The 22045-nt window shown below is 50.3% G+C and overlaps 1 protein-coding gene across 3 annotated transcripts; it reads right to left on the minus strand.

Annotated features, from left to right (window-relative positions):
• Window positions 1–324: 324 nt before the first annotated feature.
• DPP3 (dipeptidyl peptidase 3) lies at window positions 325–22045 on the minus strand. 3 transcript variants are annotated; one of them, XM_030568630.1, is made up of 18 exons: window positions 22007–22045; window positions 21007–21289; window positions 20677–20766; window positions 20250–20387; window positions 10373–10447; window positions 9979–10072; window positions 9602–9732; window positions 9104–9234; window positions 8787–8845; window positions 8153–8347; window positions 3862–3974; window positions 3329–3421; window positions 3051–3113; window positions 2613–2737; window positions 1936–2056; window positions 1535–1714; window positions 1101–1263; window positions 325–540 (listed from the first exon to the last, which is right to left on the minus strand). In XM_030568630.1, exons 2-18 carry the CDS (start codon window positions 21274–21276, stop codon window positions 389–391), a joined length of 2193 nt encoding a protein of 730 aa, XP_030424490.1. In that variant the 5' UTR covers window positions 21277–21289; window positions 22007–22045; the 3' UTR covers window positions 325–388. The 3 variants fall into 3 exon arrangements, with proteins under 3 accessions (XP_030424490.1, XP_030424488.1, XP_030424487.1); XM_030568628.1 differs by having other exon boundaries at window positions 21980–22033; XM_030568627.1 differs by lacking the exon at window positions 22007–22045 and adding an exon at window positions 21819–21921.

Consider the following 22045-nt stretch of genomic DNA (forward strand, 5'->3'; position numbering starts at 1 on the left):
ATATTACCTTGAATTTGCTGAAATTTCTCAGGGTTCTCTGGGAATGCAGTGGGGTCTAGTGGTTAAAGCAGGGGGAACTGGGAGCCAGGACTCATAGGTTCTATGCCCAACTCTGGCAAGGAAGTTGTTTTGGTGCCTTGTGCTGGTGGAAGAGAATGGGAGCCAGGACTCCTGGTAGAAGTTGGGGGTGAGGGGTGTCAGACACTAAGGTCCATTAAACCTGCTGCCATTTTGCTGAGGCTGTGGTGAGCCCCATAATGTTCATGTGGGACGAGCTCCCCCACCCTTGTTTGACACATCGGACGCAGCAGAAAGAGACGAGAAGCAGGTACAAAAGCTGAGTGTATTGAGTCCCCTGTGCAGTGGGGGGGGTTGGGTCTCCCTGTTCTCAGCCCTGGCTTGCCCAGAAGTGGGCATCGGCATCCGACAGCTCCAGCAGATGGCGCTCCAAGAGCTCAGCATCCTCACGGAATCGCTCGGAGAAGGAGCGGATCAGTCCAGCTGCAGTACCCTCGTACTGCACCAGTGTCACATCCTCGCCTGCGGAGGAGGGGGGAGACAGGGTCATGGCATTGCCCTCATCACAGCCCCCCACCTCACCGCCATCCCCCTCCTTTCTCTCTCTCTCTCACACACACACACAGGTCATGTCTCATGTCCTTGCCTGCAGAGGGAGAGGGGATGAGACGGGGTCACCGTGTTGTCACTACACCCTGCTCCATCACAGCCCTCTATATTGCACCCACCCCTTGCTCCTGTACCCTTCCACCTGCCCTTCCACCTTGTTCCCCACGTCAATCACTCCTCATGGGCTCCAATCTTAGCCCACCACACTTTCTCGGCACCCTCTCCACCCCACACCTGGCACCAAGGCCCCACAGGTCTGAACTCCCAGCTGGCTTAGGACTGGGGTAAACCAGAGCTCAGTTACCCTAGGGGGGCAGCTGGGTTCGGAGTTGTGGGGCAGAACTGTACCTGCCACGCGAGTGTCACCCCAGAGCAGAGTGCATGAGGGAATTGGGGGGACCCCATACACTCCAGGCAGTGTTACCCCGTAGTGAGGTAGATAGAAGGCTGGGCAGTGCCAGGGGATTCCATACCTTCCAGGCGGGTGTTGGCCTGCACAAACATCTTGCGTGCCTCCTTGCGTAGCAGCACGGTGTCACGCAGGCTCAGGAAATGCTCAGGCCCCTCATCTGTCACGGCTGAGAAACCCCCGTAGAGCGCTCGGCCCCCTGCCACATCCGCTGTTGACTTCAGCACCTGCAGCACAAAGGGGGCTGAGACCCAGCCAAGCCCCCCCTGGCAGAACCGCCCCATGCCCCCACAACACAGCCATGGCCCCACCACCCCCACTATGGTCCCCCTCACAAAAACAAGCACTGCCTCACGGAGCCTCATTGTTGAGTAGCACAGCACCCCCATTGGGGCCAGCACTGACTGTGAGAGGAGAGCGCCCGCTACTGAGCCCCCAGCTTGCTCGCTGCAGCCCTGCCCCGCCTCACCCGCTCGCTGCAGCCCTGCCCCGCCTCACCTGCAGCCTGCGCAGGAACCGCTCAATGGCTGGCTTCCCCACAGGCAGGATCTTGCTGCGGTCAAGAGTGATGAGTGCATCGGGTTTGCCATCAGCGCCTGTGGTGTGCTGCAGCGACACCAGCCCCTCGCCCGCCTCCAGCAGCACCCGCAGGATCACGAAGCGTGCCTGCATGTGAGCCTGGGGGAGAGCAGCAAGGTGCAGTGATGAACCCAGGAGTCCTGGCTCCCAGCCTCCCTCCCTCTAATCCACTAGATCCCATTCCCCTCCCAGGGCTGGGATAGAACCCTGGCTCCCCCTACACACTACAGCCCTGCCGCCCCCACTCCCTCAGAGAAGTTAAAGGCTGCCCTGCCTTCTTTCAAAGGGCCAGTGCCCTGTCCTCCTCTCCCCCAACTTACCTGGTGCCAGGTGCCGGTCTCAGGGGTGTAGAACTCCAGCCCTAGCAGCCCGGCCCGCACCATGTTCAGCCAGTTGATGTAGATCACGTCTTCCGCATCCTCGCCTTCCAGCTCAAAAATCCTGTGGGGGGCAGGAGGGAGTGAGGGAGGCCCACTGGGGAACCCCCAACCTCCCATTCCCCCACTGGGGGGATTGTTGCTGAATTCCTGGACCAACTGTCCCAAACTCTGCAGGGTACCCCCTCCTTCCCCCCAGCCATGACCCCTCAAAACTCCGCAAGGTTCCATCTGTGATCCACCCCCAATGAGCCCCCTGAAAATATACCAGATCTCACACCGTAGACCTGGGAACAGGTGATGTGTCTGGATGTGGGGGGCCTGGATACAAAGGCCAGGGGGACGACACTTGCTGACAGTGGGGGGCAGCAACAAGTGCAAGGACACCCCCCCCGAGGTATCTGCAGGAGAACAGCATTATCCTGAGCCCCATACCCGGCCATCCTCCAGCCTCCCCCCACTGTCTCTCAGTCCCCAGTGACAGCCCCCACCCACCACCATACCCAGGTAATATGACCCTTCCCACAATAGCCACCCCCACCACCCAGGTGACCCTCCCCATCCGCCTGCTATCCCCAGCCCTGGCGACAGGCCTTGTCCCCCTCACCCAGGCCCCTCACCGGAGCACGTCCTTGTTGAAGCAGAGGTAGAGCCCCACACACTCGGCCCGACACTCCTCGTAGCTCGATGCGATGGTGGAGAACTTGCTGTCCCACGTCTCGCCACCCTGGTACCAGCTCTGGATCTGTGGGAGGGGAAAAAGTTAGGGGGCAGAGCTGGCACCTGAGGGAACCCCATAGGCAATGTGGGGGGCAGGGCTGGGGGGCTGGGACTGATATCCAATGGGACCCTATAGGTCATGTGGGGAGGAAGGGTCTGGGGAAGACACGCATGGGGACATTATAGGGGTTGGGGAGCAGGGCTGGCAGGTGGGGGGCACCCCAAGGTGATCACAGATATTCAGTGTAAGCTGGCTTTGCCACTTCCCTTCCCCCATTAAGATCATTGCTCTCCCCACCCTCCTCCATTACCACCATTTCCCCTCCCAGCCCCCTTACCAGTTCCCCCGTCTCCGGGTTGATCACAGCCTCTCTGTCAAAGTTGCAGGTGCCCTTCTCCTCCTGTGGAACAGGGGAGACGTCAGCATCCACCCTCAGCCAGCACTGCCGCGCCGCAGCAGCCGAGCTAGTCCATGGGAAGAAGCATCATCCCAAACACTGTGTACAGGGCTCCCTGCCTGCAGCGGAGATGCAGCCTCCTCAGGGATGGACCACAGGGGCTGTTTATACAGGGATCCTTTCCCCCTCCCCCCATCCCCTGCCAAGGGGGTGCTTACCTGCACAAAGAGCTTCCCACTGCCGTGCCCCAGCAGCTCGTGAAGCCCGACCTGCACCTCAAATGATGGCCCTTTCCACTTAATGTACAGGTCCTGCAAGAGACCCACAGCCTCAGCCAGCTATGGTGTGCGGTGCCCCTTCCTCCCAACCCACAACCCATGCTACCTCAGCCTGGCCTTCTCCCAAACCCCCCCAGCTCTGCCAGTGCCCCTCAATCCTGACCCACTGCCCCCCTGCTATCCCAGCCCTGAGTTCCCCTGACCCCCACAGCCCTGCCAGTGCCCCTCAATCCTGACCCACTGCCCCCTGCTATCCCAGCCCTGGGTTCCCCTGACCCCCACAGCTCTGCCAGTGCCCCTCAATCCTGACCCACTGCCCCCCTGCTATCCCAGCTACAGGCTCCTGACCAGCTCTCCCAGTGCCCCTCAGTCCCAACCCAGAACCGCTGCTATCCCAGCCCTGGGTTCCTCTGACCCCCACAGCTCCACCAATGCCCCTCAACCCTGACCCACAGCTCCAGGCTCCCGCACACCTTGTCCTCCTCAGCGAGGAAGGTCAGTTTGTCCTTCTGGGTGGCATAGCCCACTGACAGCATGTTGCCCAGGGACACGTTCTTGAAACCTTCCGTCTGGCGGATGTCGTCATCTGGAGAGGTGGGGGAAGCAGACACTCGGCTCAGCCCCCCCCATCTACCCCACACTGTGGCTCCAAACCTTCTCCCTGCAGCACAGCGCCCCTTAGCACTGCATTAGGGTCAGCAGCGACTAGGAGAGGGGAGAAGCAGCAAAGAGTCCAGTGGCACCTTATAGACTAACAGACGTTTTGGAGCATGAGCTTTCGTGGGTGAATATCCACTTCGTCGGATGCACTAGGAGAGGGGAGAGTTACACTCCCAGCCAGGAGAGGATGAACTGCAGTGATCTGACCTCTCCAGGAGATGAACCTCCCTAGAAGCTGCTGTAGATTGTTCCAGGGAAAGCTGCCAGGGAAGATGTCATTATTTACAAACACTTTGGCTTGGAGAGCATTAGAGGACTGTCACATGGAGGAAGGAGGACTTTTATACCAGCCAAAGGATGGTCTGCAACTCTCTGGGCATTTCTGGGACAAGTCGCAGTGAAACTGCAGCAAAATGTCGACTTGCTTTAATCAAATTTGTAAAACATTGCAGGAAGAGTTGGAGGATCAGGGACTGTCTACGTTGCTGGCATTACAAGATAAGATAATCGCTGCAGCAAACGGGGAGCAAACAGAAACAACTGAAGAGGAGACAATTCAGGCACAGAGTGCTGAAATATTTAAATGGCTTGAAATACAGTCTTAGGAAAGCATGAATGAAATTAACAAGCCAAACCCCTGTGGAAAATCTGCCAGCCCCAGCCCAGAAAATAGAACCAAGTCTAAGGAAAGATTTTAAAAAAACAGGGCAGACTGGGAATGCCAACCAAGAGGACAGGCTAAGCCTAAACAGTCTGGCTTATCAAACTGAAAGTGGAATTCAAAAGGGGTACGCTGAGGAAGAGACAATGGAAGCTGTGATCAAGGCAGTTTGCCCAGGACTAAGCTTTAGGAGTTACTTGGAGGGAAAAACTAATCAGAGCCTGTCAAAACTGAGGGTATATTAAGGTCCTATTACCAGGAAAAAGATGCAGCTGAACTTCCCCGGCAGCTCTCAAGAGCAGCACAAGATGACATCTCAGGATTTGCTACTCCCAGCCCTTGATCTGAGACAGAAAATACTGTCTGCCTCGCAAGAAGCTGATTCTCACTGAAAATATGATGATGTGCTACAGACATGACTTTACTGGAAACCATGCTACCTGGTATTACTTGAAAAATCCAAAAGCAGGTAGATCAAGAACCACATGAAGAGATGGGACATTGGAGGAGCAGAGCTCGTAATCAGTCTTGCAAGAAATTGGTTTTATTGGCCACAGATGAAGACAGACAGACATTGTCCCTAGAGTCTGTCCATGCGACAAGCAAAAGAACCCTCACCAGCCTACCAGAGCACCATTAACTCACAGTTACAACAGAACCATCTGGGCTTGTATCAAGAGATTTCTTGCATCTAGACAGAAGCAAAGAAGGATATGAATATATCTTAGTCATAAGGGATCACTTCACTAGATATGTCCAAGCCTACCCTCCCACCACCGAGTCAGGAAACACCATGGCAGACTAGATCTTCGGTGACTTCGTTTTAAAATTTGGTTTTCCCAAAAGGATCCAAGAGGCAAAGTTTGAAAGTCATTTATTCCAAAGGTTACAGCACTACAGTAAAACAAACTTCTTACACAACTCCAAAGCATCCATGGGGCAAAGGACATGTGGAAAGGCTGAATCAGGCTTGGCTGGGTAGGTTGAAAACCTTGCCGGGAGAACAAAAGTCAAATTGGTAGGATTCCCTTAATAAAGTGATTTTTGCCTATAACTGTACATGAAATGAGCTACTCCGTTCTCATCCTTCTGTTTATTATAGGGAAGTTCAGCATATTTGCCCATTGACATTGCACTTGGTTGACCAATAAACTCTCAGTCTGCACCTGGGAACTGTAAAGATTATGTTGAGAAATGGAAACAGCAGACAAAAGAAGCTTACAAGCCAGCATCAACATGTTCTCAAAAATCTGCTACTCACGAAAAGAATCACTGTGATTAGAAAGTGCACGGTGCTGCCCTCTTGCCAGGCACACCAGTACTCGTCCAGAGTCTCCCAAAGAGAAGGGGACCAGACAAATTAAGATTGTAGTGGGAAGATAAAAAATCATGTAGTACTTCACAGGGAAGGGGACAGTCTAGTCCAGAGGTAATCAGTTATATTTTGGTCAAGGTCCAAATTTCTTGGTCAAGGTATAGTCAAGATCCAGACTCCAGGGAAAATAATAAAACCCAACAACAATAATAGTGATAATAAGTAATTAAAAAGATGTTGGGGTCCATTCAAAAGCATCTGGCGATCTGGACTGGGCCTGTGATCCACCTGTTGACTACCCCGGTCTAGTCTATGAAGCACAAGCAGAAGACAGGAAAGGAAGTGTTGGCAGGGAAGAACCCTATCTTCTACTTCCTTGTGACTTCCCCTTGGATGTAACACCACTACAGAAGACACACAGGACAAGGCAAACTAACACCGAGGGAAATTAAGATGAGGACAGGAATTCGGACTCCAGGGACTCTGAAAGTGAGAGTGAAGTTGAACTACATTGCTGATGGTATCCGATGCTGCCCACGGCACAGAGACTCTGAATCCACAAATATTTCTTCCCCAGCTTTGAAATGAGGATCCCGTTGACCCTGTACGTTTGGAAACTGCTAGTTACAATGATGGGACATTTGCAACAGCTGCTGAACAACGGGATTATCAAAATGTGACCATGGAACCTGAAACCAGCAGTGCCCCGGAGGACAGATCGCTGACACACAAGGTCAGCTGACTAGGAAAAGAGCCTCGCAGATGCCGATATAGGAACAGCTAGGGCACCTACTTATCAATGTCTAAATCCAACTATTGGACCAGTGAATGCACCAGGACGATGTCCTCGTGTTTGTCACATGCCATACCCAGTACCTATTCCTGCACCTTATCCGGCATTCTATCCAAGACTGACGTAGGGGATATTGACTCACACTGTGGATGTTGATCTACAGCGTTTTATGGCTCTGGATAGTTTGTAATTCTGTTAATTTAGTGTGTTTCCCTATGTAGCTTGCCATAGGCCCAGTGACTTGGAGTTACACGGTGATGCCACTGATCACATAGGAACTGTTATTCCATAAGATATGAACATCTTTGGGGGCTGAAGGAAGGGCGACCAGCAAGTGTGAAAAATTGGGACAGGGAGTGGGGAGTAATAGGCGCCTATATAAGACAAAGCCCAAATACCAGGACTGTCTCTATGCAATCAGGACATCTGGTCACCCTAATTGAAGGTGTTCAGAAGTGACTATTCCTTTGGACAGCGGAACTAAAATTGCTGCAGAAACTTTCTGCTGAATGTGAAATAAATGGGAGAGAGCTGCAGAAGGTCTCACCGTCAATCCCAGAACTTGTGACTGACGAGAGGCTCAAATGACAATGACAGTGATGTGCTGGGACTATTGCTAATACTCAAACGGATGGACTGGGTTCTATTTTGCTCGGGAAGACATTACATGAACTGGAGGGAGTGCAGTACTCCAAAGGGAATGACAGGGTTAGAGTTGCCTGTGCCATGTCCCTTTAAAGACTGAAGGTCTGCCAAGGGGGTCCAAAGAGGAAGCTCTGGTTACAGCAGCAGCAGCATCTGTGCTCTGAAAGTACTGAGCAGTAATGGGGCTTGTGCAACATGAGTGGCTGTGTCTGGGTTTTGATACAAATTTTAATAAAACTCCAGTTTTAAAGCTGTCCCTGGACTGGAGTGTAACAAAAGCACCTATTGTACCCTCTACCCTGCTCGCTGCAGTACAGTGCCCCCTAGTGCTGCATTGGGGTCAGAACTGATTGCAAGGGGAAAACACCCCCTACTGAATCCTCTCTGCGCACAGTGCCCCATAGGACCTTGCTAGGGCACTGAGGCCAGCACTCACCATGAGGCGAGAGCATGTCAAGGGGACAGACCAGTGGGCCTTACATGTGGTCTGGTCTCCCACCCCAGTGACTGGGACGCAGATGCACGGGATTGTGGATAGTGCCAGGGTGGAAGAGGATTGTGGATAGCTCCTGGGAGGCACCTGGGATTCTGGGAAGGGATGCAGGAAGGGAGGATTGTGGGTAGCCCCCGGGGAAGTGCAGAGCACTGTGGGCAGGGCTGCAGGCCCAGAGGATTGTGGGTAGTGCTCACAGTTGGGGATGTTGATGCCTGCCGGGATCCCACTGCCTGCGAATGTCAGCACATCCAGTGAGGTGAAGTCCGGCGTGAGGAAGGTGTCCTTCTCGAAGGCACGGGGCCAGGGCAGCTCCAACAGCAGCTGCTCAGCCGACTCCACCAGCTGCGCAAACTTGGCGCTCATGGCCTTGTTCACGACAGCCACAAATCCTAGGAGGGGGAGAGCAGGTGCTGTGGACGGGGCTGGCTAGTACGGCCCCACCCCTGCCAGCCAGCCACCCTCTGCCCCCCCTCAAACCCTCTGCAGAACGCAACCCCACAAAAAACACCCCAACAGTCACACAGAACTACACCCCCTCCAACTCCCACAAAGCAATTACAATATATGACCACCATCTCCAAAACACACCTAAAGTATACAATTGCAAGGAACACACAGCCACACCCCCCACTGAAAGAATGACACTACACGACCACACAACCAACTCCCCCCAGCAGTCAGCCACACCCTAACAGTTACAGTACAAAAGCATACCCAGAAAAACATACCCACACACACAGCCAACCCATCCCCTCCCTCCCACTACTCCAACCCCACCTGGTCCCCCAGGGTCCTTTGAGGCTGGGATGTGGGGGCCTCATGTTTTACCTTCAAATTCCCCCCGGGAGCCATAGGGGTCTCGGTAGCTTTCAATAAAGCCGATGTAACTGGGGAAGGAGAGAGCACATTAAATAGCCTGGCCTGCCTGGACTGGGGGGGCTCTAAGAGACAAGCCTCTTGGTTCGCTGATCCCAGGAGGCGAATGTCCCTATCAACAAACTCCCTTCTCTCCCAGCCCCTGCCCTCCTCCCCCCGGGCTGGCACCTGACTTCTCTCAAAACCCCTGGCTGCCAACCCTCCCTGCTCTAACCCACCAAACCCCACTTCCTTGCCACAGCTGGGGACAGCTGGTTCCCCGCCCCTACCTTTCAACAATAGGCCCCTTGTCACGGATCCAGCAGCGGGAACCTTCCTTGTGGGCCGCAATGGAGCCCTGGGTGAAGCTACGGATGTAATGCTCCAGCATGTGCTCCTGGTTGGTGTTGGCAGCATGAGTCTGGGAGAGAAGAGCGGCAGACACCTAGATCATCAACGACTATTTATCTGGCTTCAGCCCTTCGTCTCCCCACACCCCAATAAATTCCTCTGCCCCCATCACCATCTCAACCTCAGAAAGTGAGAACCCAGGAGTCCTGGCTCCCAGCCCCTCCCCACTCTCCGCCCAGAACTGGGAACAGAACCCAGGAGTCCAGGCTCTCAGTCCTTTGTCCCTAAGACTATCTTCTCTCTCTGGATATAAAACTAAGGTTGGTGGCAGAGTTAGGGTTTAAAACATAAGCCATTGGGAGAGACCTCCTTCCCCCCCCACAACAGAGCCCTTCATAGCTCAGTGCACACACAGGGGGCGGCAGGGGGACACATGCCTTGGTGCGCTGTAGGTTCTCCACCACTCTCTCCAGCAGGGGTGCGTAGTCCCCACGGGTCACACGGAACGTGCAGCCCTCAAACTCAAAGCTGCGTAGCTTGGGGGCCAGTTCATGGTCGACGGGTGCATCTGGGGAGAGACCCAGAGAGACAGATAATTCAATGGGGGAAGGGAAAGAGTGGGGAGCACAGGCTGGGAGCTAAGCATGGCGGTGGGATCCAGGCAGCAGTGAGGGGGGACTACAGGCTGGGGGATTGGGGAGAGATCCAGGCAGAGTGGGGAGCACAGGTCAGAGGAACTCAGGGAGGTGGGCACTGGGGGGAGCACAGATCAGGGGGATCCAAGCAGTGAGGGGCAGAGAAGGGGGAGTCTTACCAGTGCCCAGCACTGATGCCAGCCGCACCTCATAGCATGTCTGCCCTGCCTTGTCCTTCTCCTTGAAGAGCCGTGTGTTGTAGGCACTGATGTTCTGAGAGAGAAGCGGAGATGGTGTTGGAGGGGGTAGGAGATTTACCCCATCTGACCCCCCACTTCAGTGACACCCTACAACCCCATGTAGAGGCACTGGAATCAGTGTGGGGGATGGGAAACCTGGAGGGCGCAGACCCCAGGTCATCTGATGCTGGGCACTGCCCTATGGGCACAAGGGCCGTAGCAATGCAGAGGCAGCAGACACACCCCACGGAGGTGGTCAGGCTTGGGGCTGCCCTGTGCGGGGCTGTCCGGGGGGACCCGGTGAGATGTCCTATGTCAGCGCGCCAGCAAGTACCTGAGAATCGAGAAATTTCTGGGCTAGCTGGGCATCCTCCAAACAGCAGTTCCCAGAGAAATAGGTGGTGATGCCCTGAGGGGGAGGGCATGGTGTTACAGAGAGACTGCTAATCCCCCCTCCCCGCCACCGAGACCACTCACTCACTCACCCCCTCCCCGCTGCCAGCCACGCCCACTGACCCCCATCTCCCTGCCATCAGCCACGCCCACTGAGACACCCCCCATCTCCCTGCCACCAGCCATGCCCACTGACCCCTCCATCACCCTGGTATCAGCCATGCCCACTGAGACCCCCCGTCTCCCTGCTGTTAACCATGCCCACGGAGACATAGCCCCCTGCCACCAGTCATGCCCATTGACCCCGTCTCCCTACCACCAGCCACACCCCTTAACCCCTTATCTCCCCCGGCAGCCAGGGCAGATAGAAATTCATTTTTTAAATAATTTTTTAATTTACATCCAATTTTTGATCATGATATCCATTTTTCTTTCCAAAGAAAATAAGAACATAACAATAGCCCTCCTGGGTCAGACCAAAGGTCCATCTAGCCCAGTATCCTGTCTGCCGACAGTGGCCAATGCCAGGTGCCCCAGAGGGAATGAACAGAACAGGTTATCATCAAGTGATAACCTGTTGCCCATTCCCAGCTTCTGGCAAACAGAGTCTAGGGATACCATCCCTGCCCATCCTGGCTAACAGCCATTGATGGATCTTATCCTCCACGAACTTATCTAGTTCTTTTTTTAAATCCTGTTATAGTCTTGGCCTTCACAACATCCTCTGCAAAGAGTTACATAGGTTGACTGTGCATTGTGTGAAAAAATACTTCCTTTTGTTTGTTTTAAACCTGCTGCCTATTCATTTCATTTAGCGACCTCTAGTTTGTGTTATGAGAAGTAGTAAATAACACTTACTTCAGGCTTGGCTACACTCGAAACTCCAAAGCACTGCCACGGCAGCGCTTTGAAGTGTGTGTGTGGTCGCAGCGCCAGCGCTGAGAGAGCTCTCCCAGCGCTGCACGTACTCCACCTCCCCATGGGGATTAGCTTGCAGCGCTGGGAGCCGCACTCCCAGCGCTGGGGCAGTGTTTACACTGGCGCTTTACAGCGCTGTATCTTGCAGCGCTCAGGGGGGTGTTTTTTTCCACACCCCGAGCGAGAAAGTTGCAGTGCTGTAAAGCACCAGTGTAGCCAAGGCCTTTCTCCCAGTCATGATTTTATAGCCCTCTATCATAGCACCCTTAGTCGTCTCTTTTCCAAGCTGAAAAGTCCCAGGCTTATTAATCTCTCCTCACAGGGAAGCCGTTCCGTACCTCTAATAATTTTTGTTGCCCTTTTCTGAAACGTTTCCAATTCCAATATATCTTTTCTGAGATGGGGCAACTACATCTGCACACAGTATTTAAGATGTGGGCGTACTATGGATTTATATAGAGGCAATATAATATTTTCTGTCTTATTATCTATCCCTTTCTTAATTATTCCCAACATTGTTTGCTTTTTTGATTGCTGCTGCACAGTGAGTGGATGTTTTCAGAGAACTATCCACAATGACTCCAAGACCTCTTTCTTGAGTGGTAACAGCTAATTTATACTCCATCATTTTATATAATTGGGATAATGTTTTCCAATGTGCATTACTTTGCATTTATCAACATCGAATTGCATCTGCCATTTTGTTGCCCAGTCACCCAGTTTTGTGAGATCCTTTTGTAGCTCTTCACCGTCTGCTTGAGACTTAACTATCTTGAGTAGTTTTGTATCATCTGCAAATTTTGCTACCTCACTATTTAATCCTTTTTCCAGATCATTTATGAATATGTTGAATAGTACTGGTCCCAATACAGCCCCCAGGGGACACCACTATTTACCTCTCCCCAGTCTGAAAACTGATCATTTATTCCTACCCTTTGTTTCCTATCTTTTAACCAGTTACCAATCCATGAGAGGACCTTCCCTCTTATCCCATGACAACTTACTTTGCTTAAGAGCCTTTGGTAAGGAACTTCGTCAAAGACTTTTTGAAAATCTAAGTACACTGTATCCATTGGATCCCCCTTGTCCACGTGCTCATTGACCCCCTCAAATAATTCTATTAGATTGGTGAGGCACGATTTCCTTTTACAAAAACCATGCTGACTCCTCCCCAACAAATTATGCTCATCTATGTGTCTGACAATTTTGTTCCTCACTATAGTTTCAACTAGGGCTGTCAAGCGATTAAAAAATTAACTGCAATTAATCGTGCTGTTAAACAATAATAGAATACCATTAATGTAAATATTTTTGGACTTTTCTACATTTTAAAATATATTGATTTCAATTACAACACAAAATACAAAGTTTACAGTGCCCACTTAATTTTTTATTACAAATATTTGCACTGTAAAAACACAAAAGAAATAGTATTTTTCAATGCACTTAATACAAGAACTGTAGTGTAGTGTAATCTCTTTATCATGAAAGTTGAACTGACAAATGTAGAGTTATGTACAAAAAAACCTGCATTCAAAAATAAAACAAATGGAAAACTTTCAAGCCTACAAGTTCAATCAGTCCTACTTCTCGTTCAATCATTTGAAAAAAATTGTTTACATTTGCAGAAGATAATGCTACCAGCTTCCTGTTTACAATGTCACCTGAAAGTGAGAACAAGTGTTTGCATGACACTGTTGTAGCCGGCATTGCAAGATATTTACATGCCAGATGCACTAAAGATTCATATGTCCCTTGATGCTTCAACCATCATTCCATGCTGATGATGAGTTCTGCTCGATAATAATCCAAAGCAATACGGATTGATGCAAGTTCATTTTCACCAGCAGAAGGTTGGTCACCAGCAGATGTCACCAGCAGAAGGTTGATTTTCTTTTTTGGTGGTTCGGGATCTATAGTTTCCACATCAGTGTTGCTCTTTTAAGACTTCTGAAAGCATGCTCCACACCCTGTCCCTCTCAGATTTTGGAAGGCACTTTAGTTTCTTAAATCTTGGGTCAAGTGCTGTAGCTATCTTTAGAAATTTCACATTGGTATCTTTTTCCATTTTGTCAAAGTGTTCTTAAAACAAACAACATGTGCTGGGTCATCATCCAAGACTGCTATAACATGAAATATATGGCAGAATGCGGTTCAAACAGAGCAGGGGACATACAATTCTCCCCCAAGGAGTTCAGTCACAAATTTAATTAACGCATTATTTTTTAATAAGCGTCATCAGCATGGAAGCATGTCCTCTGGAACAATGGCTGAAGCATGAAGAGGTATATGAATCTTTAGCGCACCTGGCAAGCAAGTATTTTGTGACACCAGCTACAACAGTGCCCTGTGAACCCCTGTTCTCACTTTCAGGTGACATTGTACTTAAGAAGTGGGCAGCATTATCTCCCATAAATGTAAACACACTTGTTTCTCTTACCGACTGGCTGAACAAGAAGTAGGACTGAGTGGACTTGTAGGCTCTAAAGCAGGGATAAGCAAACTACAGACTGCGGGCCGGAGCCATTTTAAGGCGGCCCATGAGCTGCATCAGTGGCTCGGCCCCGTTCCAGCTGGGGTGCTCGGTCATGGCCTCACCATGCGGCTTGGTTTTGCTCCGGTCGGGGCCACACCACGCTGCTCCCAGAAGCTGCAGCATGGCCTTGCTCCAGCTCCGCACAGGAGCTGGAGAAGGGACTTGCCACTACTTCTGGGAGCCGCTTGTGGTAAGCACCACTTGGAGCCTGCACTCCCTGAGCATCTCCCCACGCCCCAACCCCCTGCCTCAGCCCTGGTCCCCTTTCCACTCTCCAAACCCCTTGATCCCAGCTCGGAGCACTCTCCTGCACCCCAAACCTCTCATCCAGCCCCACCCCAGAGCCAGCACCCCCAATTTTATGAGCAGTCCTGGCCCGCCATACAACTTCTATTCCCCAATGTGGCCCTTGTGCCACAAAGTTTGCCCACCCGGTTCTAAAGTTTTAAACATTGTTTTGGTTTTGAGTGGAGTTATGTCACAAAAAACCCTACATTTGTAAGTTGCACTTTCATGATAAAGAGATTGCACTCACTACTTGTATGAGATGAATTGAAAAAATACTATTTCTTTTATCATTTTTACAGTGCAAAATTTGTAATAAAAAATAATATAAAGTGAGCACTGTACACTCTGTATTCTGCGTTGTAATTTAAATTGATATATTTGAAAATGTAGAAAAATATCCAAAAATATTTAAATACATTCCAATTGGTATTTCTGCTGTTTAACAGAGCGAGTAATGGCGAGTAATTTTTTTGAATTAATCGCGTAAGTTAACTGATCATATTAGCTATCCCCCAGTCATTTGATTTAAATGATACAAAGTACAGTTAATAGTTCTGCAATTTCACATTTGGGTTCCTTCAGAACTCTTGGTTGAATACCAGCTGGTCCTGGTGACTTATTACTGTTTAGTTTATCAATTTGTTCCAAAACCTCCTCTAAGGACACCTCAATCTGTGACAGTTCCTCGGCTTTGTCACCTAAAAAGAATGGCTCAGGTTCGGGAATTTCCCTCACATTCTCAGCCGTGAAGACCAATGCAAAGAATTCATTTAGTTTCTCTGCAATGACCTTATTATCCTTGAGTGCTCCTTTAGCAGCTCGATTGTCCAGTGGCCCCACTGGTTGTTTAGCAGGCTTTTTGCTTCTGATGTACTTAAAAAAAACCATGCTATTAACTTTTTGATTCTTTGGCTAACTGTTCTTCAATGTGTTTCAAATTCAGTTTGAACTCCTGACAGGCTCTGGCAAGGCCAAAACTTACTGCAAACCATTAGAAACACTGAAAGAAATACACAATAATAGGATATGCTGCATGGATGAGCCTTCCTCAGATCTTTAAGGGGGGGACGTGCACGGCTTGTGTAATTATATGAGCAATTGGGGCTAAACCATCTTCAACGGCTGAGGATGAGTCAAGCTTTATACATGTCACAACGGCCTGCGTGTCCTGAGGCTGGAGCAGAGAGAGACCTGGGCACACCATTAGTTTGACAATGAGCAAACTTTGCTATCTGCATTACCTCAAACCACAGCTCTTTCAGTTTCTATTCTGCACAAAAGCTTCCACCTTAATTTAGTGCTCTAGTTCAGCGTTTTTCAAAGTTCGAGCTGGGTCACAGAATGGAAGGCACTGGGTCGTTCTGGTCAGCACTGCCGACCAGGACATTAAAAGTCCTGCCAGCGGTGCTGCCCAGCTAAGACAGGCTAGTGTAGGGGTTCTCAAACTGGGGGTCAGGACCCCTCAGGGGGTCAAGAGGTTAGTATATGGGGGGTCGCAAGCTGTCAACCTCCACCCCAAACCCTACTTTGCCTCCAGCATTTATAATGCTGTTAAATATATTAAAACAAGTTTTTAATTTATAAGGGGGGGCACACTCAGAGGCTTGCTATGTGAAAGGGGTCACCAGTACAAAAGCTTCAGACCCACTGGGCTAGTGCTTACCCGTTCTGACACTGTGCTGTGCCCCAGAAGTGGCAAGCAGGGGGTCCGGCTTCTAGGCAGGGGGGCTCCGGGGCTCCATGCACTGCCCCTGCCCTGAGCACCGGCTCCACACTTCCACTGGCCAGTTCCCAGCCAATGGGAGCTGGGGGAGGGGTGTTGCCTGTAGGCAAGAGCTGCGCAGAGCCACTTCCGTACCTCTGCCTAAGAGCTGGACTTGCTGCTGGCCGCTTCAGGTGCAGCATGGTCCGCGGTGCCAAGACTGGCGGGAAGCCTGCCTCTCCACTCCAGCTGCGCTGCTGATCGGGAGCCACCAGAGGTAAATCTGTGGCCCAATCCTCTGCCCCAGCCCTGAGCCCCCCACCCAACCTGGAACCCCTTCCTGCACCCTAAACCCCTAATCCCTGGCCCCACCCTACAGCCTGCACCCCCAGTCCAGATCCGTGACACTCCCGCATCCCAACCCCTGCCCTGAGCTCCCCCAAACCCAGAACTCTTCCAGCACCCCAAACTCCTCATCCACAGCCCCAGCCCAGAGCCTGCATCCCCAGCCCAGATCCCTAACTCCCTCCTGCACCCCAACCCCCTGCTCCAGCCCACAGCCCCTTCCCACACCCTGAACCCCTCATTCCCAGCCCCACCTCACAGCCCTCACCTACACACCCCAACCCTGAACCCCTCCCACACCCCAAAGCCCTCATCCCCAGCTCTATTGGGTCACAGGCATCAACAATTTTCTTCAATTGGGTCCCCAGAAAAAAGGTTGAAAACCACTGCTCTAGTTCAACCAGGAATTAATTCAGGCCAGTCCTGTGGCCTGTGTTACACAGGAGATCAGACTAGATGACTGCAGTGGTTCCTTGTAGCCTTAGAAGTCATGAATCTATAAATCAACCTGTTTGGTGATACTGGTGGTAGAATGTCTGTGCCTAATTGGGTAAAGAATGTCAGTGAATCCAAACGGCAAAAATTAAGATGTTTGTACACTAATGTGAGGAGCCTATGGAACAAAATGGAGGAACTAGAGCTACTGGTGCAGGAAGTGAAACCGGATTTTATAAGGATAACAGAAACATGGTGGAATAGTAGTCATGACAGAAGTACAGGTATTGAAGGCTACATGCTGTTTAGGAAAGACAGAAATAAAGGCAAAGATGGTGGAGTAGCACTGTGTATCAATGATGACGTTAACTGTAAAGAAATAAGTGATGGAAGAGTCAGAGAGACAGAGACAGAGTCTGTCTGGGTAAAAATCACATTGGGAAAGAAAGCTACTACAGCCTCCCCTGAGATAGTGCTTGGGGTGTGCTACAGACCGACGGGATCTGATTTGGATATGGATAGAGACCTCTTCAATGTTTTTAATGAAGTAAACACTAACGGGAATTGTGTGATCATGGGAGACTAACTTCCCAGATAGAGACTGGAGGACAAGTGCTAGTAATAACAATAGGGCTCAGATTTTTCTGGATGCAATAGCTGATGGATTTCTTCTCCAAGTAATTGAAGAACCAACAAGAGGGGATGCCATTTTAGATTTGGTTTTGGTGAGTAGTGGGGACCTCATAGAAGAAATGGTTGTAGGAGACAATCTTGGTTCGAGTGATCGTGAGCTAATTCAGTTCAAACTAGATCGAAGGATAAACAAAAACAGAACAGGGACCAGGGTTTTGATTTCAAAAGGGCTAACTTTAAAGAATTAAGGAAATTAGTTAGGGAAGCGGATTGGACTGAAGAACTTGTGGATCTAAAGGCGGAGGAGGCCTGGAATTACTTCAAGTCAAAGTTGCAGAAACTATCAGAAGCCTGCATCCCAAGAAAGGGGGGGAAAATCATAGGCAGGAGTTGCAGACCAAGCATCTCAGAGAGGTGATTAAGAAAAAGCAGAAAGCCTACAAGGAGTGGAAGATGGGAGTGATCAGCAAGGAAAGCTACCTTATTGAGGTCAGAACATGTGGGGATAAAGTGAGAAAGGCCAAAAGCCATGTAGAGTTGGACCTTGCAAAGGGAATTAAAACCAATAGCAAAAGGTTCTATAGCCATATAAATAAGAAGAAAACAAAGAAAGAAGAAGTGGAACCGCTAAACACTGAGGATGGAGTGGAGGTTAAGGATAATCTAGGCATGGCCCAATATCTAAAATACTTTGCCTCAGTCTTTAATGAGGCTAATGAGGAGCTGAAGGATGATGGCAGGATGACTAATGGGAATGAGGCTATGGAGGTAGATATTACCACATCTGAGGTAGAAGGCAAACTCGAACAGCTTAATGGGACAAAATCGGAGGGCCCAGATAATCTTCATCCAAGAATATTAAAGGAACTGGCACATGAAATTGCAAGCCTATTAGCAAGAATTTTTAATGAATCAGTAAACTCAGGGGTTGTACCGTATAACTGGAGAATTGCTAACATAGTTCCTATTTTTAAGAAAGGGAAAAAAGGTGATCCGAGTAACTATAGGCCTGTTAGTTTGACATATGTAGTATGTAAGGTCTTGGAAAAAAATTTCAAGGAGGAAGTAGTTAAAGACATTGAGGTCAATGGTAATTGGGACAAAATACAACATGGTTTTACAAAAGGTAGATCGTGCCAAACCAACCTGATCTCCTTCTTTGAGCAGGTAACAGATTTTTTAGACAAAGGAAACGCAGTGGATCTAATTTACCTCGATTTCAGTAAGGCATTTGACATGATTCCACATGGGGAATTATTAGTTACATTGGAAAAGATGGGGATCAATAAGAATATTGAAATGTGGATAAGGAACTGGTTAAAGGGGATACTACAACGGGTCGTACTAAAAGGTGAACTGTCAGGCTGGAAGGAGGTTACTAGTGGAGTTCCTCAGGGATCAGTTTTGGGATCAATCTTATTTAACCTTTTTATTACTGGCTTTGGCACAAAAAGCGGGAATGTCCTAATAAAGTTTGCGGATGACACAAAGCTGGGAGGTATTGCTAACACAGAGAAGGACCGGAATATCATACAGGAAGATCTGGAGGACCTTGTAAACTGAAGTAATAGTAATAGGATGAAATTTAATTGTGAAAAGTGCAAGGTCGTGCATTTAGGGATTAATAAGAATTTTAGTTATAAATTGGGGACACATCAGTTGGAAGTAACAGAAGAGGACGACGACCTCGGAGTATTGGTTGATCACAGGATGACTATGAGCTGCCAATGTGATATGGCCATTAAAAAAGTTAATGCGGTTTTAGGATGCATCAGGTGAGGTATTTCCAGCAAAGATAAGGAGGTGTTAGTACCGTTATACAAGGCACTGGTGAGACCTCATCTGGAATACTGTGTGCAGTCTGGTCTCCCATGTTTAAGAAGGATGAATTCAAACTGGAACAGGCACAGAGAAGGGCTATTAGGATGATCCGAGGAATGGAAATCCTGCCTTATGAAAGGAGACAAAGAGCTTGGCTTGTTTAGCCTAACCAAAAGAAGGTTGAGGGAGGATATGATTGCTCTTTATAAATATATCAGAGGGATAAATATTAGGGAGGGAGAGGAATTATTTAAGCTTAGTACCAATGTGGACACAAGAACAAATGGATATAAACTGGACACTAGGAAGTTTAGACTTGAAATTAGACGAAGGTTTCTAACCATTAGAGGAGTGAAGTTCTGGAACAGCCTTCCAAGGGGAGTAGTAGGGGCAAAAGACATATCTGGTTTCAAGACTAAGCTTGATAAGTTTATGGAGGAGATGGTATGATGGGATAGCCTAATTTTGGCAATTAATTTGGCAACTGATCTTTGATTATCAGCAGGTAAGAATGCCAAGTGGTCTGTGATGGGATGTTAGATGGGGTGGGATCTGAGTTACTATAGATAATTCTTTCCTGGGTGCTGGCTGTGAGTCTTGCCCACATGCTCAGGGTTTAATTGATCACCATAGTTGGGGTCGAGAAGGAATTTTCCTCCAGGGCAGATTGGCAGAGGCCCTGGAGGTTTTTCGCCTTTCTCTACAGCATGGGGCATGGGTCACTTGCTGGAGGATTCTCTGCAGCTTGAGGTCTTCAAACCACAATTTGAGGACTTCAATAACTCAGACATAGATTAGGTGGTTGTTACAAGAGTGGGTGGGTGAGATTCTGTGGCCTGCATTGTGCAAGAGGTCAGACTAGATGATCATAATGGTCCCTTCTGACCTTAAAGTCTATGAATGATTTATAATAACGAATGAGAATAAACCTCTCTTTAGGAAAACAACTAAAAAGTACAAAGGCAAAACAAGATGGCAATAGATTATTTAAATCAAGGTTTCCTACTGGCTGATTTAAATCATGATTCAAATCAGTGGTTTAATCACTGATTTAAATCAATCTATCCTGGTTGCTCCCAACCCCCACCCCTCCTCCAGACCAGAATAATCATGTGTGTGTGTGTATGTATGGAGCATTACCTTCTCTCTAAGCCCCAACTGTCTCTGCTGTGGGTCCAGCGAGAACATCAGCTCCCCACACCTATCCCACAGTGACTTCATCTCCTCCGGCTGCTCTTGGAATGCCTGGCTCTGCCAGATCAGCTGCTGGAGCTTGTCCTAGGGGGGAAGTGGGTACATGGACTGAGCTGTGATGGAGGGGGGAATAAGAGGGCTGGAGCCATGGGGTGAGGGAGGGCCAAACAGCCTCCCTCCATGGAACATTCAACTCAATCAGGGACCTGCCCTATAGCCAATGAGAGGGAAGGCATCTGGCACAGAGCTCTTGGCAAGAGGATGATGCTGTGACTAGGGAGCAGTGTCTCCCCATGGAAACTCCAAAACATGTTCCATCCCCATGACTCTGGCATGTGGTCCCTCCCTCCACCCCTTGCGTCCACAGACTCACCTTGGGCAAGTTGGGCACAAACTTGGTGTCCCCAAAAGATTTGTAGTTCCCCATGTTGGAGAAGATGCCAGCAGCATAAACGAGGACCGCCTAGGTGGGGAGAGGAATGATCAGGGTCCAGCCAGGCACTCCAGTGCCAGGGAGAACCCAGGAGTTCTGGCTCCCACCCTCCCTTCGACGCACTCTAACCTACTAATACACAATCCCTTCCCAGAGCCAAAGAAACCCAGGAGACCAACCTCCCAGCCCCTCCCCACTGCTCTAACCCACTAGACCCCACTCCTCTTCTAGAGCTGGAGACAGAACCCAGCTATCTGAGTATGGTGGTACCTGGTACTCCTGGTCAGTGAGGCCAGTGGAGCGTGCCAATTCCCCCAGCTGGTCAGGGTCCTGGGCACGGAAGAGGCGGGAGAGCAGCACATAGATGGCTGGTGACTCAGGTGAAGTCTGGAGCAGCACAATCAGCCCCCCATACCAACAAGCACGTGACAGGTAGTGGGCGTAGAGCCGCTCGCTCCGCAGCAGCAGCCGGAAGGCCTCGCTGCAGTCCAGGAGCACCAGCCCCACATCATTGGGCAGCACGTACTGCGAGTCCACCATCTTGCTGGCCAGCCTGTGGGGAGAGCATGGGTGCCCCTCAGTCCCAACCCACAGCCCGTGTTCTAACCACAAGACCTCACTCCCCTCCCACTTCCATATTCATCCCTAGGCTGATTATTCCCCCCACCCCATAATAGCTACAGCAGAAGGTCAGCAAGGGCAGACAAGGCTATTGCCCCACAGCTGAGCCAAAGTGGCATGTGAACAACCAGGGACACAGCCACATGTACAACCACACACTCATGCAGTGGCCTATCTGACTGACCGACGCAACCACACAATTGCCCTCCCAAGCACAACTGTACAGTGACACATCCACCCCAATATGCAGCACCCGAGGAGGCTAGGTAAGGGATCCTGTATAAACTGCCCCCATGCCTCACCCTAGAGGCAGCTGCATCTAAGCATCACTCCGCCACCCGATGACAATGCCGTCATTGCACAGTGCACCCTTATACTGCAGCAACATCTGCACCCACAAGTGCCTGCACACCCTAGTGCACCCCCTCCCACTCCCCCTGTGCCCAGCCCCCAGCTCACACCTGGTGCCTCCGCAGTCTGGGCAAGGCCTATGGCCCCTGCACCGCGAGGGGGCCTTCACCACCCCCCAGAACTCCCACTGCTCTGAGGATTCCCCCCGAGACTCCCATGCACGCCCCTCCCCCCGGCAGGGTGCGCGAGATCCGCCCTGCACCCAACTCACGCTACGGCACGCGCCCAGAGCCCCCACCTGCCGCCACTTCCGGCTTGCAGACCCACCCCCAGCGGC

The sequence above is a fragment of the Gopherus evgoodei genome, chromosome 7 (assembly GCF_007399415.2).
Source record: "Gopherus evgoodei ecotype Sinaloan lineage chromosome 7, rGopEvg1_v1.p, whole genome shotgun sequence".
In the NCBI taxonomy this organism is placed as follows: domain Eukaryota; kingdom Metazoa; phylum Chordata; order Testudines; family Testudinidae; genus Gopherus; species Gopherus evgoodei.

Bases quoted from the DNA above. Each gene is read 5' to 3' on its own strand.
- DPP3 (XM_030568630.1), bottom strand. From the start codon at position 21,276: ATGGTGGACTCGCAGTACGTGCTGCCCAATGATGTGGGGCTGGTGCTC. The intron at 8,348-8,786 runs GTAAAACATGAG...TCCCCCTCCTAG, and splicing joins CTCCCGGGGGGAATTTGAAG to GATTTGTGGCTGTCGTGAAC. The intron at 3,422-3,861 runs GTGTGCGGGAGC...GGTCTCTTGCAG, and splicing joins TCCTCGCTGAGGAGGACAAG to GACCTGTACATTAAGTGGAA.